This window comes from Aulonocara stuartgranti (assembly GCF_965226115.1).
Source record: "Aulonocara stuartgranti genome assembly, chromosome: 13".
Taxonomy (NCBI): domain Eukaryota; kingdom Metazoa; phylum Chordata; class Actinopteri; order Cichliformes; family Cichlidae; genus Aulonocara; species Aulonocara stuartgranti.
In genome coordinates this window covers 16729388-16749361 of record NC_138949.1, presented here as the reverse complement: position 1 = coordinate 16749361, position 19974 = coordinate 16729388, and the positions used below count along the sequence as shown (strand labels likewise).

Genomic DNA, 19974 nt, shown 5'->3' with positions numbered 1-19974 from the left:
TGGACAGCAGGTCAGGGAGCTCTGATTGAATGATGCGTTCGGCTGAGCGCACCACCCTTTGCAGATCTCGTCTGTCCTGCTTGGTGCTGTTCCCAAACCAGGTGCAGATGTTTGCCATCAGGATGCTCTCGATGGTGCAGGAGTAGAAGTTCTTGAGCACCTTCAGTGGCAGATGGAAGTCTCTAAGTCTTCTGAGGAAGAAGAGACGCTGACGGGCTTTCTTAACCAGGGTGTTGATGTGACAGGACCATGACAGGTCCTGAGTGATGTGGACACCCAGGTATTGGAAACTGTCCAGTCTCTCTACTGGCGTGCCACTGATGATGAGGGGTTTGTAATTCCTTGCCTGCTTTGTAGTGAAGTCCACGATCAGCTCCTTAGTCTTGCTGATGTTTAGGAGGAGGTTATTCTCCTGGCACCAGGTCTCCAGGTTCCTAATCTCCTCCAGGTAGGCCGTCTCGATGTTGTCGGAGATCAGGCCCACAACAACAGTGTCGTCAGCAAACTTGACAATGGAGGTGGTGTCGGATGTGGCTACACAGTCATAAGTGTACAGTGAGTACAGCAGGGGGCTTAAAACACAGCCCTGAGGCACTCCAGTGCTGAGTGAGATGGAGGGGGAGACTTGTTTTCCCACCCTCACTGATTGGGGTTTGTCTGTGAGGAAGTTGAGGATCCACTGACACAGTGATGAGCTGAGTCCTAGATCCGTCAACTTGGTGAAAAGCTTAGAGGGAATTATTGTGTTGAATGCTGAACTGTAGTCCACGAACAGCATCCTAACATAATTCCCTCTGCCAGTGTCCAGGTGACTCAGGGATGTGTGGAGCAGGTGAGATATGGCATCGTCTGTGGAACGATTAGTCCGGTAAGCAAACTGAAGTGAGTCGATGGTGGCAGGAAGTGAAGAAGTGATGTGATCTCTCATCAGTCTTTCAAAACACTTCATCACAATTGAAGTCAGTGCTATTGGACGGTAGTCATTGTGGCAAGCGGGCTGTTGTTTCTTTGGAACAGGGACAATAATGGACTGTTTGAAGCACGTGGGAACCACAGCTTGGGCCAGGGAGAGGTTGAAGATCTCCGTGAACACCGGTGCTAGTTGATCAGCGCAGGCTCTAAGGACCCGGCCAGGGATTGCATCTGGTCCTGCTGCCTTCCTGGTGTTCACCCTCCTGAAGGTGTTCCTCACGGCATGCTCTGTGATGACGAATGCATTTTCTTCACTGGTGCACTCCGAGCGCGCGCAGCCGTTTGTTGTTTTAATTGCTGCGGCGTCGAAGCGAGCATAAAACGTGTTCAGCTCATCAGCCAGTGAAGCATCTGCATTCATCATTTTTGGTATGAATACTATAAAAACATATTCAAATATCTTCTTTTGATACTGGCTGGCTTTTGTTCTGCATTTGCTCTCTGTCAAGATAATCCCACACTGCTTCCATAATGGTAAAGGTTGTGGGATTGTCCCCTAAACCATGATATATCCTTTGTGGTCTTTTACAGATGGCTGTGAGCACTCACTGTTGTGGCTCTCTCTATATATTGACAACAATTTTAACCAAAAATTTGAAATTTCCATTTATCATGGGGTGGCTGTAGCTCAGGTGGCAGAGCACCTGATCAGAAGGTCGGTGGTTCGATCCCAGGCTGCCTCCTGGCTGCATGCCAAATATCCTTGGGCAAGATACTAACCCCATGTTTGCCTACTGGTGGTGGTCAGAGGGCCCGGTGGCGCCAGTGTCCGGCAGCCTCGCCTCTGTCAGTGCGCCCCAGGGCAGCTGTGGCTACAATGTAGCTTGCCATCGCCAGTGTGTGAATGTGTGTGTGAATGACTGAATGTAGTGTGAAGCGCTTTGGGGTCCTTAGGGACTAGAAAAGCGCTATACAAATGCAGGCCATTTACCATTTTATCACTCCATAAGACCTTTAGCGCACCCTGTGGGTATTAAAGGTACTGCGCTGCAGTTGTGTAATAGAACCCAGTTTGTTCATGTACATGGAGAGTCCTCTTCGTACATTGTACTAATGTAGTTCGTTATTATCAGAATGTGTGAAAAATTCACTGAAAAGCCTTCAGATGATCAAGGACTAGAGAGAGCATTTTTATTCTATATTGGCTTATCTTCTGTTAAAAGCAGGATAAACTTAAAGTCTTTCTCACCAAGGTCTTGAATAATCATTCCCTATCTTATCTTAATGGCCTTATAGTACTCTATCACCCCATTAGAGTTATTTGTGCTTAGACTGCGGGCCTGCTTATGGTTACCAGAGGCTTTAAAAGTAGAATTGGTGACAGAGTCTTCAGCTTTCAGGCCCTTCTTCTGTGGAACCACCACCTAGTTTGGATTCAGGAGACAGATACCCTCTCTACTTTTACACTTAGGCTTAAAACTTGCCTTTTTGATAAAGCATATAGTTAGGTCTGGATCAGGTGAATCCTCCCTTAGTTACACTGCAATAGACCTAGGCTGCTAGGGGCTCTCATGATGCACAGTGTTTCTTCTTCACACACGTCTTTTCTCTTCCTGCGTGTTTATACACCACTTTCCTTTTGAGTATTAGTTATAATTCATCTCTGTCTCTCTTCCACTGCATGCCTTTGTCCTACGTTTGTCCCCTCACCCCAAACTGGTTGCGACACACAGCCAAGCTTTTTCATGTTAAAAGGGAGTTTTTCCTTCCGACTATTGCCAAAGCGCTAACTCACAGGCGATCATCTGATATTTACTGTTTTCTTCAAATTATTGCAAGGCCCAATTATTGTGTAATTTGGCATATCACAGGTTTTGTTCCTATTTCCCTTTACTGTCAGTACAAATACAGTATCGTAGACTATTGTCTGGTTTTGCATCATATTTTACATTAGACTTTTCTGCATTCTTGCAGTTTGGATTTCAGCAAATCCCAGGAGAATTTTAAACCTGCATTTTGTGTGTGCTCCACTGCATGAATGTAAAAAAGTTTCACCCGTGCAGATAGAAACTAAACATTGAACAAATTCAAAACCTTGTACATGTACTATAAGTTTCTAGAAATTTATTCACATTCAATCATGCACAGCAGCAGTTTTTACCTTTAGTCAGTATTGCCAGTAAAATAAATATCTTGTATCTACAGCTGGAAATATTTTTTAACATTCAAAAATATACTTCAAATTAAATTGTCTGTAGCTTACCACATCGTGCTGTTTCATACATTCTAGTCAACAGCATTACATAAATGTAAAGGACACTGTGAGGAATAACAAAGCTTTCACATAGTGTGACTCTGATAGAGCACTTTTTAAAGTGTGTGATATCTGGTGAGTTTCTAGAGCGTCTGAGGCTTCACTTTCATTGCTCCATACTGAGTCCAGCTCCAATCCTGATCCTGCACAGAGAAGCAACATATTCGCTCAGTACTTTTGTGCCAGTCTCCAATAACTAGCTGTTAATTAGTGCTCTAATAAAAAACAACTTGGTAATTTGCTGATATACATGAGCAGAACATAAAAACACATCTCTGCCATACCATAATACTGTGCTCCATCTCTTGGGTGGCGTCTTGCAGCAAAGACGTTAGCTGACTCAGATAACGTTGATTTTCATCAAGTAAATGATGAACTGTTTCACTGAAAGAAAAAACAGACTATAAGGAGGGTTGGGGGTCTTTTTTTTCCCCCTACAAACTGAGATTTTAAAGACCAAAGAGTGACCTCTAGTGGTGGTTTTGTGCAAAGATTCATCTTCTAAACTACACATAAAATCCTTACATTTGGGAGATAATCTCAAAACAGTGTGACAGATTATTGTAGCTGTTAACTTCAGTAGTATTTTTCAGATATTAAACTGATCTCACCTGTCAGTGGAAGGCTGTGTAAGTGAAGGAGATGGAGAACTGCTCTGGGCCTGAAAACACAATCACACCCTGTATTAGCAACAGTCTCATTTGACTATATTCAAACCTTTATGTTCCCTAAACACTGCTCATCCCCAAGAATATTTTCTGCTGTGCCAACTATTAAATGCTTACACAGGCAATCTTGAGAAGGTACCAGAACTCTCTCTGTCTCGACACTTGCATCTGCATCACTACTGTTTCTGCAGTTGTTATGTTTTTTAACGCCTTCTCCAGTTTAGGGAACAAATCCATGATGCGCTGCTTACACACCAGAATTGTGCTACAGAGAAAGAGAAAGATGGAAAAAAAATCACACGTGGCCCACAGGGAACTGTAAAATTGTGCCTTAGGTGGGCTAAACTAGACATGTTTGTGTGTGTCTGTTAAAATTAAACTTGCCTCAGGTGGGTGTACATGTCTTTCAGCACTCTGTCCTGGTTCTGAACTGTCTGAAGAATGGTCTTTACCATGTCTGAACTGTCACTGTAGCCATGTGGAGGGTCAGAGGCTGCAGAAGACACACTTACACAATCATGTACATAAAATATTTGGATATACTACACAACTACCATAACTTCTGTTTTTTAATCTAAAAAAATTTGAAAAATCTTTTGGGACCAAAATGATACATTTGATCAACAAGACCTTTTGCACAGTTTGTAACTTGTTTATTAGAAGCTTTATCAGAATTACCTGCACTCTAATTGGCAAAAAGCATCTCTGCTATTTTATTTTTGGAATGACTTGTACTTACTTTTGCATTTAGCCTTAAGTTGCTTGTAGAGTTCAATAGCCTTTTGCTCACTAAACAAGTAGACAGAATAAACACATGCATACGGCAGTTATTTTTAAAGGATATGCTTACATTTCTCTCCAAATAATCATGTATGATAAAATCCCTCCGAAAAGTATTCTGATGTTTACGTGAAGCTAATGTGGACAATTAAGACCATTTTCCATTTTTATTTTTAGTCTAATAGGGATTTCTAAAGAGTAGTATAAGCAATAAAGTAAATTATACAGTACATAAGCCTCCCTTAAAATATAATCCAGTTCTTACACTGGACTTTTACTATGGTGTTACAAGAGAGGGCTATAGTATAAGTTTGTATCACAGATATACTCACAGCTGCTCCATCACATCCCCTTGTCTCCTAGCAAAAGGACTCCTTTGGAGCTCCACAATCTCCGAATGTAGAGCCACTATCTCTTCATCCAGATACCCCACATCTGCAACCTGCAGAAAAAAAACCAAACCAAAACACTCTTAGCTGTCTTTAAACTTTAAAGAAAGTTTGTGAAGAATTACTGAATTTAAAACCGCCTCACCTTTGTAAATTCATCAGCTTTCTCTTCATTTTCATGCCATTTCTTCAGCATTTTTTCCGAAGCTTCAGATAACAACAACAGCACAACAATAAGATATAGTCAAGTTAAGACTTCAGTAATGAGTTAACAGTGTTGTAACAGGACAGTAGCATCCACTCACAGATCCCAGCCTTGCTCTGCTTGGTGTACTGCTCAAGGTCATGCTGGATGCTCGTCTTAAAGAAAGACAGTTTGGCTTGGAGCTGCTGCGACTGGGAGAACAGCATGTTCTTGTAGCGCGTTAAGTTGGTGTTGAAGCGTAGCAAACTCAGCCTACGTAGACACATACATGTTAAAACGTTTGAGTACCTGAATGCACACTGTTCCAAAAGACAATTAAGGGATCACTCCTTCATCACAGCATTACACAAAGTCAGTTAAACTTAAGGAATGAAACATAAAGCATTGCAAATCTATTTCACCTGCTTTGGTGCAAATAAAAGTGGTGCCCTGTTCTCTTGAGATGAGATCAGGTTCTTCTAAGGCCCTCTCCAGCGCTCATTGTTCTCAATATCTCGTGGTATCTCTTGGTTTGCTGACGCTAATATCAATGACAAGTGCACTTGCAAAATGCAAAGCTCAGTCAGGAGGGATAAGGAGAAAGCAATGGTCTTTGGACACCACCTGCTAAACTTTTTGGGATTATCTTTTTCTGTCTTTTTAGCGCTCCTGTTGTCACTTTTATTTGCACCAAAGCAGGTGAAACAGGTTCACAGATTCACAGTTTGTCCAGTGTGCTTCCCAACTGGACAAACTGATGTAACCCACTTTGTGTTTTACTGATTTGACTTATTTACTGATTATCAAATGTTCAGGTAATTTCTTGAAGTAGTGCATTTTTTATGCGTGGTGTTTTATGTACTCACATAGCAGCCCTCTGCCCTTGGTATAGGCGATTGTAATCCTCTTTCAGTCCACAGATGTAGCTGACCGCTTCACCCCACACCTTTCTAAGAGCAGACAGTGGCAGCTGTGTCTTAGTCTCCCTCACTGAGACCATAGAGAGTACACAAAGTTAGTTAATACCACATTGATTTAGACACCACATTGAAACAATTTTGCTTCATGCTTCTAAAAAGCATTCACAAAGACCCAAATCTCATTATAATTATGCACACTGCCACCTAGGTTTGTTCACTTCCTGTAATTAACCTTTATGTAAACATTATGTAAGATCTCCATCAGTTAAGAACCTCATAAAGATATACTAATTTAACTAGATGTTTAAGACAGCTGAGGGATATTCATGGATCTGAGACTTTTAAAAGTTAAATAAATGGCTTCATGTAACCACTCACAATTTTCTTAGTCACTATCTTCCAAGGCTAAAAGACAATCTCCAAAGATCTGCTGAGTAATGTTTACGAGCTCAATATACAGTTTTATAGCTCACCAATAAAGTTGACACTGTCTGGCAAAGGTCTGGCAGTCAGCGGTCCAGAGTACTTGGTTAGGCTCTTATCAAACAGGTAGACTATAAAGGTGTCCCAGCCACGCTGAAAGCAGAGAATGAATATTGTTCTGGGTATAATCATGTGTTTAAGCAATGTTTAATGTTTAACTAATAATCATCGGTAATAACAAACACTCTCCTGCTGGATTATTCCAGAGACTGGAAACAAGTCATTCCTATATATTCAGCATTGTCAGTAATAACTGACTAATCTGACTTGCTTAATTTTTACTTCGCCCTTTGCTGGATTCAGCTGGAAACAAGTCATTCCTATATATTCAGCATTGTCAGTAATAATTGACTAATCTGACTTGCTTAATTTTTACTTCGCCCTTTGCTGGATTCAGCTGGAAACAGTCGATTCCAGTTAAATTTACCACACTGTTAAAACATGACAACAACAAAGCAGTTTAACTCTGGAAAAACCCCAATATTTCAAAACAACCAAAATGTTTAAGATGAAAAAAAAGTAGGTCACAGGTCTGCACCTGTTTCACATTTCATATTTGTTTTTATGTGTCACATACCAGTCCATCTGGCAGACAGTGCGCGAGCGGTCTTCGAGGGTCAAGGGAGATTCCCGTCTCCAACAGCAGCTCCTGACTCAGCGGGGGGATGTGACTCTGAGTCTGCATCTGCAGGCTAAGCTGCAGGGAGTGTAAACTATCCTCAGCACCCAAAACCACTGAATGCAGCTGGGCTGAGGTCATATCCAACACATGAATGATCTGAAGAAATAAATATGCAGAATGACAGGCTTCTTTTACTTGCTATCCTTTCTCAGTCCGGTCACATGTATAAAACCACAAAAGCATTCCATATAACCTGGTTTAAGTGAGTCTAGCAAGGTTCAAAATATTAACCTTCATGTTGAGAATATTCTGCAGAGCTGTGTAGAAGTACGGCTTGTTTGCGCCAGGATCCAGGCCGCCACCACGCATCGCAGGGTCCCACAATAACAACATTTGGAGAAGAGACTCGACTGGTTCCAGCAGCGGCCTTGAAACAAACTCAGAGAGGTCAGATGCTACTTATAATGAAAGAAGCTCAACTGTTGGGTACAAAAAGTGTCTTTTTAAGTCTACCTGCTGAGATTGTTGGGATATGGAAGATGTGTAGAAAATCTGACTTCTCCATTCATATCTTCTACTGCCATGATGTCTTTGGGACCTTTGTTCTTGACTTTGCTTGTCCTACCAAAGCAGGAAAACACGTTAAAAACAAAGCCCATGCTCTCTCTTTACATTACTTCTACTTTTATTAACAGGTCTTCACATTACACAGGTGTTTTTTCTATCTATGAAGAGGATAAATAACAGTAATTAAGGTAAAAATCCAGATAGGGAGCCCTAAATTTGTCATAAAGCCCCAGTAGAAACACAATAAAGGCAGATAATTCATCCATGAGGATGATACAAATGATATGAATCATATGTTCTGGCATTTTTGACCCAATTTTAAGGGACATTTTAGTGATACATGGTAGACAGCAGTATACACCACCATAACAAAAACACAAAATGAGTGAATATCTTCTGAATGAATGGTGCACCACTCCTCCAGTGGAGTCACAGAGACTTGAGTAAACATTGCACATTTTAGCTGCTGTGTCAGCAAGTGATGGAACGACACCTTACTAAGAGGCTTTATTTGTATTTACGTAGCACATCAGCTGCGTAGAGGTGTCAAAATCAGAACGTTTACCAGTGATGTTTCGATTTCTAGCCCCATATTTCTATTCCTAGATTCTACTGGGGTAGTTTTGCATGATTCAGTTCAAAATATTCATTATATCGTATTGGGTCACATCTCTTAATCTTTTCAGATTCTTTCAGTCTCATTGCCATCGGTGTAAAGAAAATCGAGTATCTAGCCTTGCAACCTGCCTTTACGAACATTTGTGAAAGACTGGATTTCTCTAATCAGCTTGCTGAATTTTGAATGTGGCTCTGTTAAAGCTGTTGTCATCCACCATTACAACAAGTGAGTTTGTGAATTTTCTTTCAAGATTAGCGGAAGTGTTTGGGAACAGCACCAACTCAGCCACACAGTGGCAAACCATGTAAAGTTATAGAGTGGTCACCAAGTGCTGGGGCGGATAATTGCCAGCACTCTGCTGAATCATTAACTGCAGAGTTGTAAACCTGCAGTTAATGATAAAATCAACACAAAAACTGTGCCCCAGGAGCTTCGTGGCACAGAATTCAGTGTTCACAGCCAGAGTTATGTGCCCAGGATGAACATATTATGGATATTCCCTCTTTCTAACATCATACAGAGGCAAGAGTACCTTGAGGTTTTGACTCAGATGTTACCTTGTACGTCATTTGGTCTCTTTATTTGAAACGCTGACCACGTTCACTCTGAAAATCTACCATTGTAACAGTATTTATATGACAAAAATAAGGAGAGGAATAATAAACTCTCACATTATAGAGGCGTTAATGGCCTTACTAATTTGGAAGTTCACTAACGCCCAGATTCCCGAGTATTCATGCATCGTTGCTATGTTGACTCACCATTGTACAGGCTGCATGTGGTGAAGAAAGGGGCGAAAGCCACAAGTGCATTCAAAGATTACTGTTCCAAAGCTCCAGTAGTCCACCGTTACAGTGTAAGGCTTGTTCTCAAACAGCTCTGGGGCCTGGCATACAGACAGACAAGTTAATAATAACAGGGTCTGATTTTTAACATACCGTATATTAAAAACACATTGACAGCAAAGGAATATATTTGTGAAACAACACTTACCAGATATTGGAGAGTTCCAACAAAGGATGTACAAAGACTGCCCTGATCTAAGTCTTTTGCATAACCAAGATCAATGATTTTATGCACGTGCTGGAGGAAACATATTTCCATAATGAAAGCAAGGAATACAAAGTCATATTATGTGTATTCAAAACTTGTGCGTGCATGTACAAAAGAAAAGCTAGTTTACCTTCCCATCAATCTCTTGCAAAACTATGTTCTCTGGCTTTAGGTCTCTGTGAATGACCTTATTTTCATGGAGATATTGAATACCAGAACCTGTAAAATTGTACAGATTATGCATCAATATGTATGACTTTTTTAAATAATGTAAAACTGATTAAAAATATTACCAATGTCACTGAGCAGTGCAAGGACTTCACTCTCCTTTAGGCCACAACAATTTTCTGGTTTATTCAGCACCTGAATAAAGAATTATATTGGTCACTTGGATACTTTAAAAGATAAAAAAGTGTTTAGGGTTTTTATTAAATATCCATGTGCTACCTTGCGTAGGTCTCCTTTTGAGCAATACTCCATGGCTAGCAGTGGTAGATCATTTATCGCAATGGAGCTCAACTCTGCTGGAACATCTCTGGCCTGAACAACGTTCACGTGATTCAGCCTGCACATAAAGAGCACCAAACTCGCTGTCACAGTAGAAAACAACACAATGTACAGTGAAATAAGTTCAAATAACACCCTGTCTGTTCAAACAGACAATTACTGCTCACTTCTTCATGATCTGAATCTCTCTCGTCCAGCGGTCTTTGTTCTTAGAGTTCAGCTCCAGTCTGCAAAGTTTCACAGCAATCTTCTCTCCTGACTCCTGTTGCGAACACATACAGGGAGTTAAAACAAATCAAAGGCACACCCGGTTCATGTTTTCAGAGATGTACAGATGGATGACAGAACTTACAAGGTGCTGGTATAGGTAGACGTGCCCAAAGCCTCCCGTCCCAAGTCTTTCCTTCCTCTCCCAAGAGCCACAAGGCTGGCTCTGTTTGAGTGCAGCCCGCTCCATACTGTCAGATCTGCTGCAATCACCAGGCACCAGAGGTAGTTTGTAAGGGCCTTCAGCTATCAGGAAAAAAAAGTTTTTAGGTTATTATTTACATCTTATCTGTTAACAGGTAATGTTAGCAGTATGGTGCTCTGTACAGTATGCGTTTATGCAATAGTGCATTCTTATTCTATTCATTCTTATGTGAATAACAGAGGTGAGTAAATCCATTTAACATGGTTATCATATACCAATTTATATAATCTTCTACACTTGAAGCTAATTGCTTCTTATGTAGTTGTTGGTTTATTTTTTATGTTTTATTCCTGCTGTAATTACAGTAACTAAGGCTTTATAATACTGTAGCTAACTATCTGTTTTGGTCATTTGTTGTTGTTGGACGGTTGTAACGATTTAGTGCCAGTCTGATAACTCAGAGATAACTTGACTAGTTGTACATTCTTTTAAATTAAAAGCATAACCTGCTTCACAAATGTAATCAACTTACCTGTGCAGAAGCTCAGAGTCGGCAGAGGAGAGTTAGCTTACTTTGTATGTGTCAGAGCATTGTTGCTTCAGTTAGCTTTAAGTGTTGTTTACGGGTCGTTTTCCTATGTAGTGTTTAAAATACACCGACTCAGCCCGCGAAAATTCACTTTTACCCTACTGGACCATCAAACAGGGCTTCAATGATGAAGTTTGCGTGGTAGTTCTTTCTGTAGTTTTGGCCGGCAGGCAACAACGACTGAAAAACAGCTCGACTTCGATGTAAAGTGAAAGTACACTCTCTCTGACAGGCAGGCGTAGTTTCTGCGCATGCGTAGCAGGCAGGCCCAGAACACATGGGGGTTTAGGTCTGTCCACTTGATGGGGGATTTCCAAGCAACTCAGTGAATAATGGGTCACGTTTTTCTTTTAATTTCACAAAATTATATATCAATATATATATATGATGATCTGGGTTGTTTGCTTAACGACAAAAGCTGTACCAATTTCTTACCAAGAATAAATGTTTTTCTTTTAAAAAATAGTAATGTCTTCATTTCCTCACTAGGTGGTGCAATGTCTACAGCTACAGTCAACCGGTACACTGCACAAGCTGAAAGACAATAGGAATTTATATACAGCACTGTGCAGAAGTCTCGGCCACCCCTCACTGCCTAATATTTTACTTCCAAGGAGACAGAGGTTATTTTAATTTTAAAAGTGATCATGAGTAGTAGTTCTTAGAGTTTTTGAGGGTCTTTTAAAGTTTTTATCTGGAGATTACTGACTACTTTTGACTCATTTTCAGTCTACTTCCTGTGCCTGACCGTTTTCAGTGGAATCTTTTACAGGTCACTTAACACTGACTTATGAATCATTCAAGCATAAAAACACTAACTGAAGTGATGAATCAGTGTTGTGGCTAAATGTAAAAGGCAACTTTACCACAACCTACCAAGCAATTTTAGATTCTCTCTTCGGGCTCTTTGTTACTAACGGCCTGTCACATAAACACATATTTAGCTCCCATTTATTTAGGTGATTATACAAAAAATACCAAAGATAACCCAGTTTGATGGGCATAAAATCACGGATTCCCAAAGAGTTATTAGTCTAAAACTCTATTGGTGATAAGAGGACAAAATAAGAAATAGCATAAATACCTAGAGCAGATGATGTAATAAATTAATTAAAAATTGTATTGTCTGGGATAAATTACAATTTCATCATTTCTTGTAACATGAGCTCAAAGAAGAAGTACAATAAATGAGGCAATGTGATTGCACCATTCAAAATGTGATTACAAGCTGATGTAATGACAAAGCAGTGTTGATACTCCTTCCTGCAGCTGTCTTTTCTGTTATTGCATTTGCTGTCGGGTTTTAAAAACCAGACAGATTTCATTAATCAAAGTATGTGATTGCGTGCAGGTCTCTTTCAAAACTGCTTACTTTTGAAATTCTCAAAACCTTTCTTATAATAATTTCCCTGAAAAGCAGAAGTGAGTAATTCGTGATTGAATACAGAGAACCTGAGAACACAGGTGACACAAATTTCTCATTAATCCACTATTCATGTTTTATTTTAAGTCAAGTCAAATATATTTACATAGAAGAGAGAAAGAGAACAGCTGTTGATCAAAGTGTTACACATCTAAATGAATCAAATAACTTAAAATGATGTGAAAAAATGACAGAATTTAAGGAAGGAAACATAAAGTGAAAGTACCTCAGTAAACAGAAGACATCTAAATAAAAATTATTATATTAGTCAAGTCTGGATAACAGGAAGGCATGGATAGCTCTCTCAAAGACTCTGAAACAGAGGAATGGCTTCACTTCTGCAAGTAGCTATGGATGGAAGAAGCATTACTCTGTTAATGTGTGAAACATTAGATTAAATTTGCTCAAAGTGTGCTAAATTGTAAAAGAACTGAGGTCAGGACCACCCAATGCAATTACTTCTGTGTTTTGGTAATCTCAGTTGAAAAAATTTAAAGGAATCCATGACTTACCATCTTCCAGACAGACCTGTAAGGCCTTCAAAGAAATCATGGATTATGCTTCAGTAGCAGGTAAATCTGTGAGTCATCTGCATACCAAAGAAAGGAGATCGAGAGGGGATTTTTTAAACTAAGCCCTAGACTTGCAATAAATTAAAGGATGGTGTAAGAGGTGTGATAAAGCTATTCCTCTTTAAAAGAATCTATATTGAAATGCAAAAAAAAAGAGAAAAATAAAAATAATAATTAACTTCTAAAATTAAAAAGTACAAAACTCAGATATGAATTCTGATTATTTAAAGATGATTCAGTGAGAAGTGCATGCATTTCTGCAAAGTTACTCTATTCAAATATGGTACAAGATGGAAAAAATATGAATCTACTTTTGTTCTGTGAAGGTGTGTGTCATTATCACCTCTTCCACTTTATTCACACAGATGTTTATCATGGTTCCCATTGGTCTAAAAGTGTATAAGCTAGAAAACCAACAGGATATGACATGAAAGCTAAAGAAGAATACGTCATGTTGGCGTGTCATATAAAGACTAGTGTGTGGGAAAAGCATAGATCAAAACTTACTTTAAGCTACTCAATAATTGGAAATGAAAGAAAATTCAAAGAAATGTTATTTTATTTAAGTAAAACAATTCAGTACTGCATTTTTGTACTAAAAGAAGACCCACCCTTTATTTACAGTAGCATTACCTCTTACCATTGTAGCTCAGTAGTAATAATTAAAAGATTAACAGTCCAAAAGAACTGTGCAAGAGTAAATCAAAGGCATAAAAACGAAACTCCTGGAGTCAAAATGACAAAATCAACACTTCGGGTTGCAGCTGACTCCAGCCACAACTATCCTGGGTTTCCCAGGGTTGGGTAATTTTAACATGTAGTTCCCCTTTTGGCTGAACACCTGGCTGTGTTAGTTAAATTAGGCTTTTATTGCATATCTCCTTTCAGAGGCAGTAATGTCTTGGCTTACCGTTTCATTGTGCTGGACATGAGTCCCAAACATTTTGCACAAAGTGCAAAATTTGGCTATCATCATCATCATCAAAGAGGAAGCGTGACTAACACAAGCATCAAATGAGGTAATTTGTTCAGTCAAGAAATTTCCAAATAAAATTCATAACAATGACTATTGTTGTACAGGAAATAGTATGAGGCTGTTAGTGCGCAGAAACAATGAGAACTTTAACAGCTGCTGCTTTTCTTTTCTTTTTTACAAGCAAACATAGGTGCAATTTGTGAGGGGTGGGAGGTTGTTTGGGTTTTTTGTTTTTAGTAATAAAGATATAAAAGTCTATAAAAAAAGAACTGGTAAAAATGTTTTGTTTTTAAATTTATCATTCTTCAGCAGAGATTATAAATTAATGCAGCAAGGAAAAAGAATATAAAAGGCTGTACAGTCAGTTTTTCATTGTTATTAAATTTGCCTCTGTACACCTCCATGGTTGATTTTTAAATAAGATTAACTTTAATTTAGGTTTAATTTGAGGTGTTTTTATTTTAAAAAATTGCAATTTTTGTAGTAAGGCTCAAAGTAATTGGATGATTGACTTGAAAACAGTTACACGGTTAGCACTGTTGCCGCACAGCAAGAAGGTCCTGAGTTCAATTCCACCATCAGGCCGGGGTCTTTCTGTGTGGAGTTTGCATGTTCTCCCTGTGTTTGCGTGGGTTCTCTCCGGGTACTCCGGCTTCCTCCCACCGTCCAAAGACATGCAGCTTGTGGGGATAGGTTAATTGATTAATCCAAATTGCCACTAGGTGTGAATGTGCGAATGAGTGTGAATGGTTGTCTGTCCCTATGTGTTAGCCCTGTGACAGACTGGCGACCTGTCCAGGGTGTACCCCGCCTTTCGCCCTATGACAGCTGGGATAGGCTCCAGCGCCCCCCGCGACCCTGAAAAGGATAAGCGGAAGCGAATGGATGGATGGATGGACAGTTACACGGCCAGCTGAGCCCACACATTTGGTAGCTTTTCACTAGAACTGTTAATACAAGGTACAAAGAGCTGTTGGTGCACATGAAGGAGGCCATCATTAGGCTGAAAAATGAAAACAAATCAATTAGGGAGAGAAAAACTTTAAGAGTGGCAAAGTCAACAATCTGTAGACCCACAGGACTGCTTCGGTGATCATTGCAGATTTATTTCCATAACTAAAAAACAGTTTCATAACATGCAATAAAGTCAATAACATGATCTACAATCAAGAGAGGATTTCATGAATGCAAATACTGAGGGTTTAAAACTGTCAGTATCTGCATGTTCCAGAAAACATCTAAACTAAAAGAACCCGCACGATTAAAAAAACAACAACATATCTTTGGACAGATAAAACCAAAACTTAACTTGTCCCAGAGTGGCTGGAAGAAAAATGCATCAAGAAAGAGAGGCAGATTATTAAACTTTGTCTATGTCCAAACTGACTGTACGTAGAAGTTTGACATTGCATTTTTAATGGTTAATACATTTGAAATCACTTTTTCCAAATAAATAAAAAAATCTTTGTTTGCTATTTTGACAGTCTATAGACTTTAAGGCTCTGCTATAACACACACAGCTAGGACAAACATACAGAGTCCGTCAGAGCTTAACATAATAGATTTAGAGCCTTAGACTAATCTCTGAGCACAGTCACTGTAATGTCATGAAAGCAGTACAGACGATATTAAGCAACCATTGTCAGATTTTCAGAACTTTCATGTAAGCTCCATGTACACGAAAAGATTATGAAAAATGCTGTACAGATTAGAGACTTATTCTTACATTTTGCAATTTATTAAACTTATTATTACATTTTTTTTCTTTTTTGTGGTCTTATTTTACGTTTTTTTTGTTGTTGTTTTGTTTTTTGTAACCGACTCTGTCCACAAATTCTGGACAGCAATTCTTCAATCACATGTTTCAGTGTACACATGACCAATTTTGGATATATTTTTTTTTTATTTTTCTTAAGAGGAAGGGGCTGTTCACTGGATGTGTGTCACAGGACATGACAAATTCCCTCCCACTTGCAGTCACGGTAATTTAAAAGGGAGGAAACACAAGCAGAGTCACAGCAGAAACACCAGAACAACCATCAGTGTGAGCCTGAGTACGTAAACAGTGCAAGTGCATATCAGAAGATACAGAGAGGAGAGTCAACTGGAAGAAATAATAGTCTTCATTGGCACTGAAAGTCTGGAATTAAAGGTAAACACTTCTCTTGCAAAGTGTCTTAGACTTTTAGACAGTCAGCTGTTTTAGTTATATTTAAGAATGAACATGATTTCTTAGATATGAAGCTGTTTGATGTCAAACACAGCGCACTGAAAGTTAACCACACAATTATTTTCTTATGTCATTATCAAATTGACATTGTGTTCTTAGAATATCTAGAAATTCATAGTTTGAACTGCACACATTGCAATAATAATGTGATATAAGGTTGTGCGCAGACTTTACTGTTAATCAGCGTAGATATTGTGCTGTTTGTAGTGCTAGATTGTTTAAAGTCTGCACACGATGGACATCCTCTATCTGTCGCTCTCACATTAAAACCTTAAGAATGCAGCGTTTCGTCAGGAAGTTAATATCTATGTCAGTGGCATGGCGAAAGAACATGAGTTTGTGTTTGTATGTTTGTATGTTGAATATTGAACTGGTTTGGCATGACATTAAACATTTCGTCACTCTTCACATTTAAGCGCACGGTTTCGTAGCGGTCACACGTCTCCGTCATGTGTTGAACGATAAGCACCATATAAGGGGACAGCAAGTTTCCTTCCATTTACCCACGATTGTTGTGTTCCTTTTCTGTAAATTCACAGACAAAAATATCCCCAAAAAACAGAAGCAAAACAAGAAGTGAAGATGAATCTCTTTGTCCTCATTGCCATCCTTGCAGCGGTCAGCGTGGATGTGGTAAGAGGTGGTTTAAGAGCTATTCTGATGGAGGTCAGAAGGTTTTAAATTTTTCAGTATGACTAAGTTTCTTTATGCTTCTTTCAGGCTTTTTCACAAAGATCATCCAAACAAGCAAGACGTAAGTCATTTCAGTGGGTTTAGGTAAAGTTCTTAAGGTTTATACTTTGACAGCATGCATTAAATGTTCTCACCCCTCTTTGTGCTGTGATCTGCAGAACGGTGTCTGTCTGGAGATGGGAGTGAATACAGAGGAAATATTGACAAGTCATCCACCGGTCGCGCGTGTCTCTACTGGAACAGGGTTAAACCTCAATGGAAAAATGTAAATGGACTTGGCAGACATCGTTACTGCAGGTATGCTTTGGGCTACCAATGTGATGTTTTTATACTGTATGTCTGACAACAGGTAACCCATGTTTAATATGATTGTACTTGAACATTAGGAATCCTGACAATTCTGACATGCCATGGTGCTTTGTCACAAGAGAAAGAAGGACTGTGAAAGAATACTGTGATATTCCCACATGTAAGTCTCATATTGGTGATTTACTTTTTCTATTTGCTATATTTTATTGAAGATTGGTTTGAATTTTTCTAATGCTTTCTGTTTTCTATTCCAACAAAGGTTTTGCACCACTACAGACGCCTCCTCAACTACCTGTAGATACAGGTAATTTTGTTGTTTAAATCCAGTTTTTCCTAAATCACAAGGTATGATTCTCTTTATTAGCTCCCGCTGACTTATCCCATGTGTCCTTCCAGAGAAAACATGTGGAGAGACATCTGAGAGGAGGATTCATAAAATTGTAGGAGGCTCTTTCACACCTATAGAGTCGCAGCCATGGGTTGCTGCCATTTTTCATAAGCGCTATGGCTTCCTCTGTGGTGGCACTCTCATTTCACCAAGCTGGATTCTCACTGCAGCTCACTGCTTCTCTGATGGGTGAGAAAACAAAGCACCGTGTTATTTCCTCCAATGAAGTCATCGCACTGTAATTTCAAAATCATTCATGTTGGTGTGTGACATGTTTACACATTTGTGTGTTTGGTTTTTGTTCAGTGAGAATACCAAACTCACACATCTGTCCATATACCTGGGAAAGAGTGCCATTAATGAAACGAATGCCAGTAGTGAGCAGAAGTTTGCTGTGGAAAGACTCATCATGCATGAAGGATATAATGATATTACCTATAATAACGACATAGGTGAGCACAAACTCTGTTGTGACTAAACTGTGCATATACACATACAAAGAACTGCTCTGAGCACAGAACTTACGGGTGTTTTTATTTTTACATTTCAGCTCTGATTAAGCTCAAAAGCAGAGATGGAGGACGTGCAGCTAAATCAGCTTCTGTACGCATAGCTTGCCTTCCTCCATTTCACACTGAGCTACCTCCTGGATTTACCTGCACCATCGCAGGATTTGGGAAGGAGAGCGCAGGTTAGTAGTACAGGACCTCCATCCTTTAGACTGAGCTCTGCTCTCTCAACCTTTTCTCACATTTGACACTTTGTTGCAGGCTCATTCCAGTTCTCACAGTATCTGAAAAAGGCTGAGGTAAAACTGATGTCCAACGCTGACTGTAGCAAAGAAGTGCACTACGGAAAACGCATCACTGAAAACATGTTCTGTGCTGCAAGCCCTGACTGGAGCACTGATGCCTGCAAGGTAAGGACAGGGCGCAGGGTATGCCATGGGAAACAAGACATTTGAGCTGGCTTTAAAATATACATCAAAAGAGAAGTGAGTTAGAAGAAGTGGTAACTTGAATTGCAGCATGCATCATAACCTTTGACAGCTTTAAAGCGGATCTGAAGAGTATTTCTTCCTCTTCTTGAAGAAACTTGCTAACATTGAAAAGTGCTGAATAGCATAATGTCAGATGAGTTACCTTTAGGTTAAAATTTGTTGCTAGTTGTCAACCTCAAGACATGTCAAGGGTTACTTTCTGAGTATATTTTCACAGTTTTCACATGAAAATATTTGTTTGTCAGGGAAAAAGTGAATCAGGAAACAAAATAATGATAAACCTGGAAATTTTAGTTAACACCTGGCTGTTTTGCCCTTTTCCGCAGGGAGACTCTGGCGGTCCTTTGGTGTGTGGAGCATCAGGTCGGATGTTTCTGTTCGGCGTGGTGAGCTGGGGTGAGGGCTGTGCCTTGAAAAATAAACCAGGTGTCTACACAAAGGTCACCAACTACAACACATGGATCGCAGGAAAAACAGGACTCATCAAATACGCAAAAGGACTGATGTATCCCCTGAAATGAAACTGTCCCAGAATCGTATTTATTTATTAAGTGTTCCCTAAAGGCAGCAGGCTTTTTGCACATGCAAGCAAGTGCAGATGTTGCAGGTTTTGTTCTGAGAGCAGCTACCATCGCTTACTGTGAACATGTTTTTGCACTGAAACGATTTAATGTAAATATTTAAAAAGAGTATTTTAAAAACTGCTTTAATTGTTGGTTGCATTATATATTTTTATTACTTGTGCATTTTTCAGGTATTCTGCATATTTATTATTGACTTTTAAAATAAGCAATTAGGAAACATATTTATGTCAAATAATTTAATTTCATATAAAAGGCTGGTCCTGCTGTTGATGAAAATATATATATAATAAAAGCTTATTTATCAACTCATTTTTACTGTCTCTTTTATCCCTGGGTTATATGTATAACAAATGGCAAGGCCACTTGTTTTCCTGTTATACAGAAATAAAGAATTCCACCCGAGTAGCTGAATCAGACTAAGCTAAAGAGTCCCAAAGTCAAACACCAGAGGGCACTGTTGTGTGAAATTTTCTTTTTTTAGCCTCAAAATAAAGATCACAAAAGTATTTTAGAGCAAACAATAGTGACGTCTGATCTGTTTCATATCTGATCTGTGTGCTGTGTAGCAGTTTGGAGACAGAACTCAATAGACTAGAAACACAACAGGGGTCAAAACAAGACACCAGACTAGATAAACTGCTTTGCATTTGTCTTCTGTCACAGATAAAGCATTCTTTGTCTACAGCAGTCTGCTGTAGATTGACATCCAACCACTCCCACATGCCCTGTACTATAACTTCAACCACTCCTGCTCTTCCTGCTCACTTGTTTCCCATACCC

General features: G+C 39.4%; 2 protein-coding genes across 2 annotated transcripts; one reads left to right on the top strand and one right to left on the bottom strand.

Annotated features, from left to right (window-relative positions):
- Positions 1-3021: 3021 nt before the first annotated feature.
- On the bottom strand, positions 3022-11278 carry LOC309720680 (inhibitor of nuclear factor kappa-B kinase subunit alpha-like). The gene is made up of 22 exons (XM_082557806.1): positions 10963-11278; positions 10371-10531; positions 10186-10280; positions 9959-10076; positions 9805-9874; positions 9642-9730; positions 9452-9541; positions 9220-9344; positions 7786-7893; positions 7564-7699; positions 7228-7428; positions 6641-6743; positions 6114-6237; positions 5369-5520; positions 5209-5270; positions 5007-5116; positions 4634-4683; positions 4279-4387; positions 4012-4159; positions 3838-3887; positions 3511-3610; positions 3022-3369 (listed from the first exon to the last, which is right to left on the bottom strand). The coding sequence occupies exons 2-22, from the start codon at positions 10473-10475 to the stop codon at positions 3310-3312; spliced, it is 2205 nt and encodes a 734-aa protein (XP_082413932.1). The 5' UTR covers positions 10476-10531; positions 10963-11278; the 3' UTR covers positions 3022-3309.
- Positions 11279-15992: 4714 nt separating this feature from the next.
- On the top strand, positions 15993-19503 carry plaua (plasminogen activator, urokinase a). Its single transcript, XM_082556211.1, has 11 exons — positions 15993-16142; positions 16760-16853; positions 16941-16974; positions 17072-17210; positions 17300-17382; positions 17482-17526; positions 17619-17799; positions 17917-18062; positions 18161-18301; positions 18381-18529; positions 18937-19503. The coding sequence occupies exons 2-11, from the start codon at positions 16803-16805 to the stop codon at positions 19129-19131; spliced, it is 1164 nt and encodes a 387-aa protein (XP_082412337.1). The 5' UTR covers positions 15993-16142; positions 16760-16802; the 3' UTR covers positions 19132-19503.
- The last annotated feature ends 471 nt before the right edge of the window (positions 19504-19974 follow it).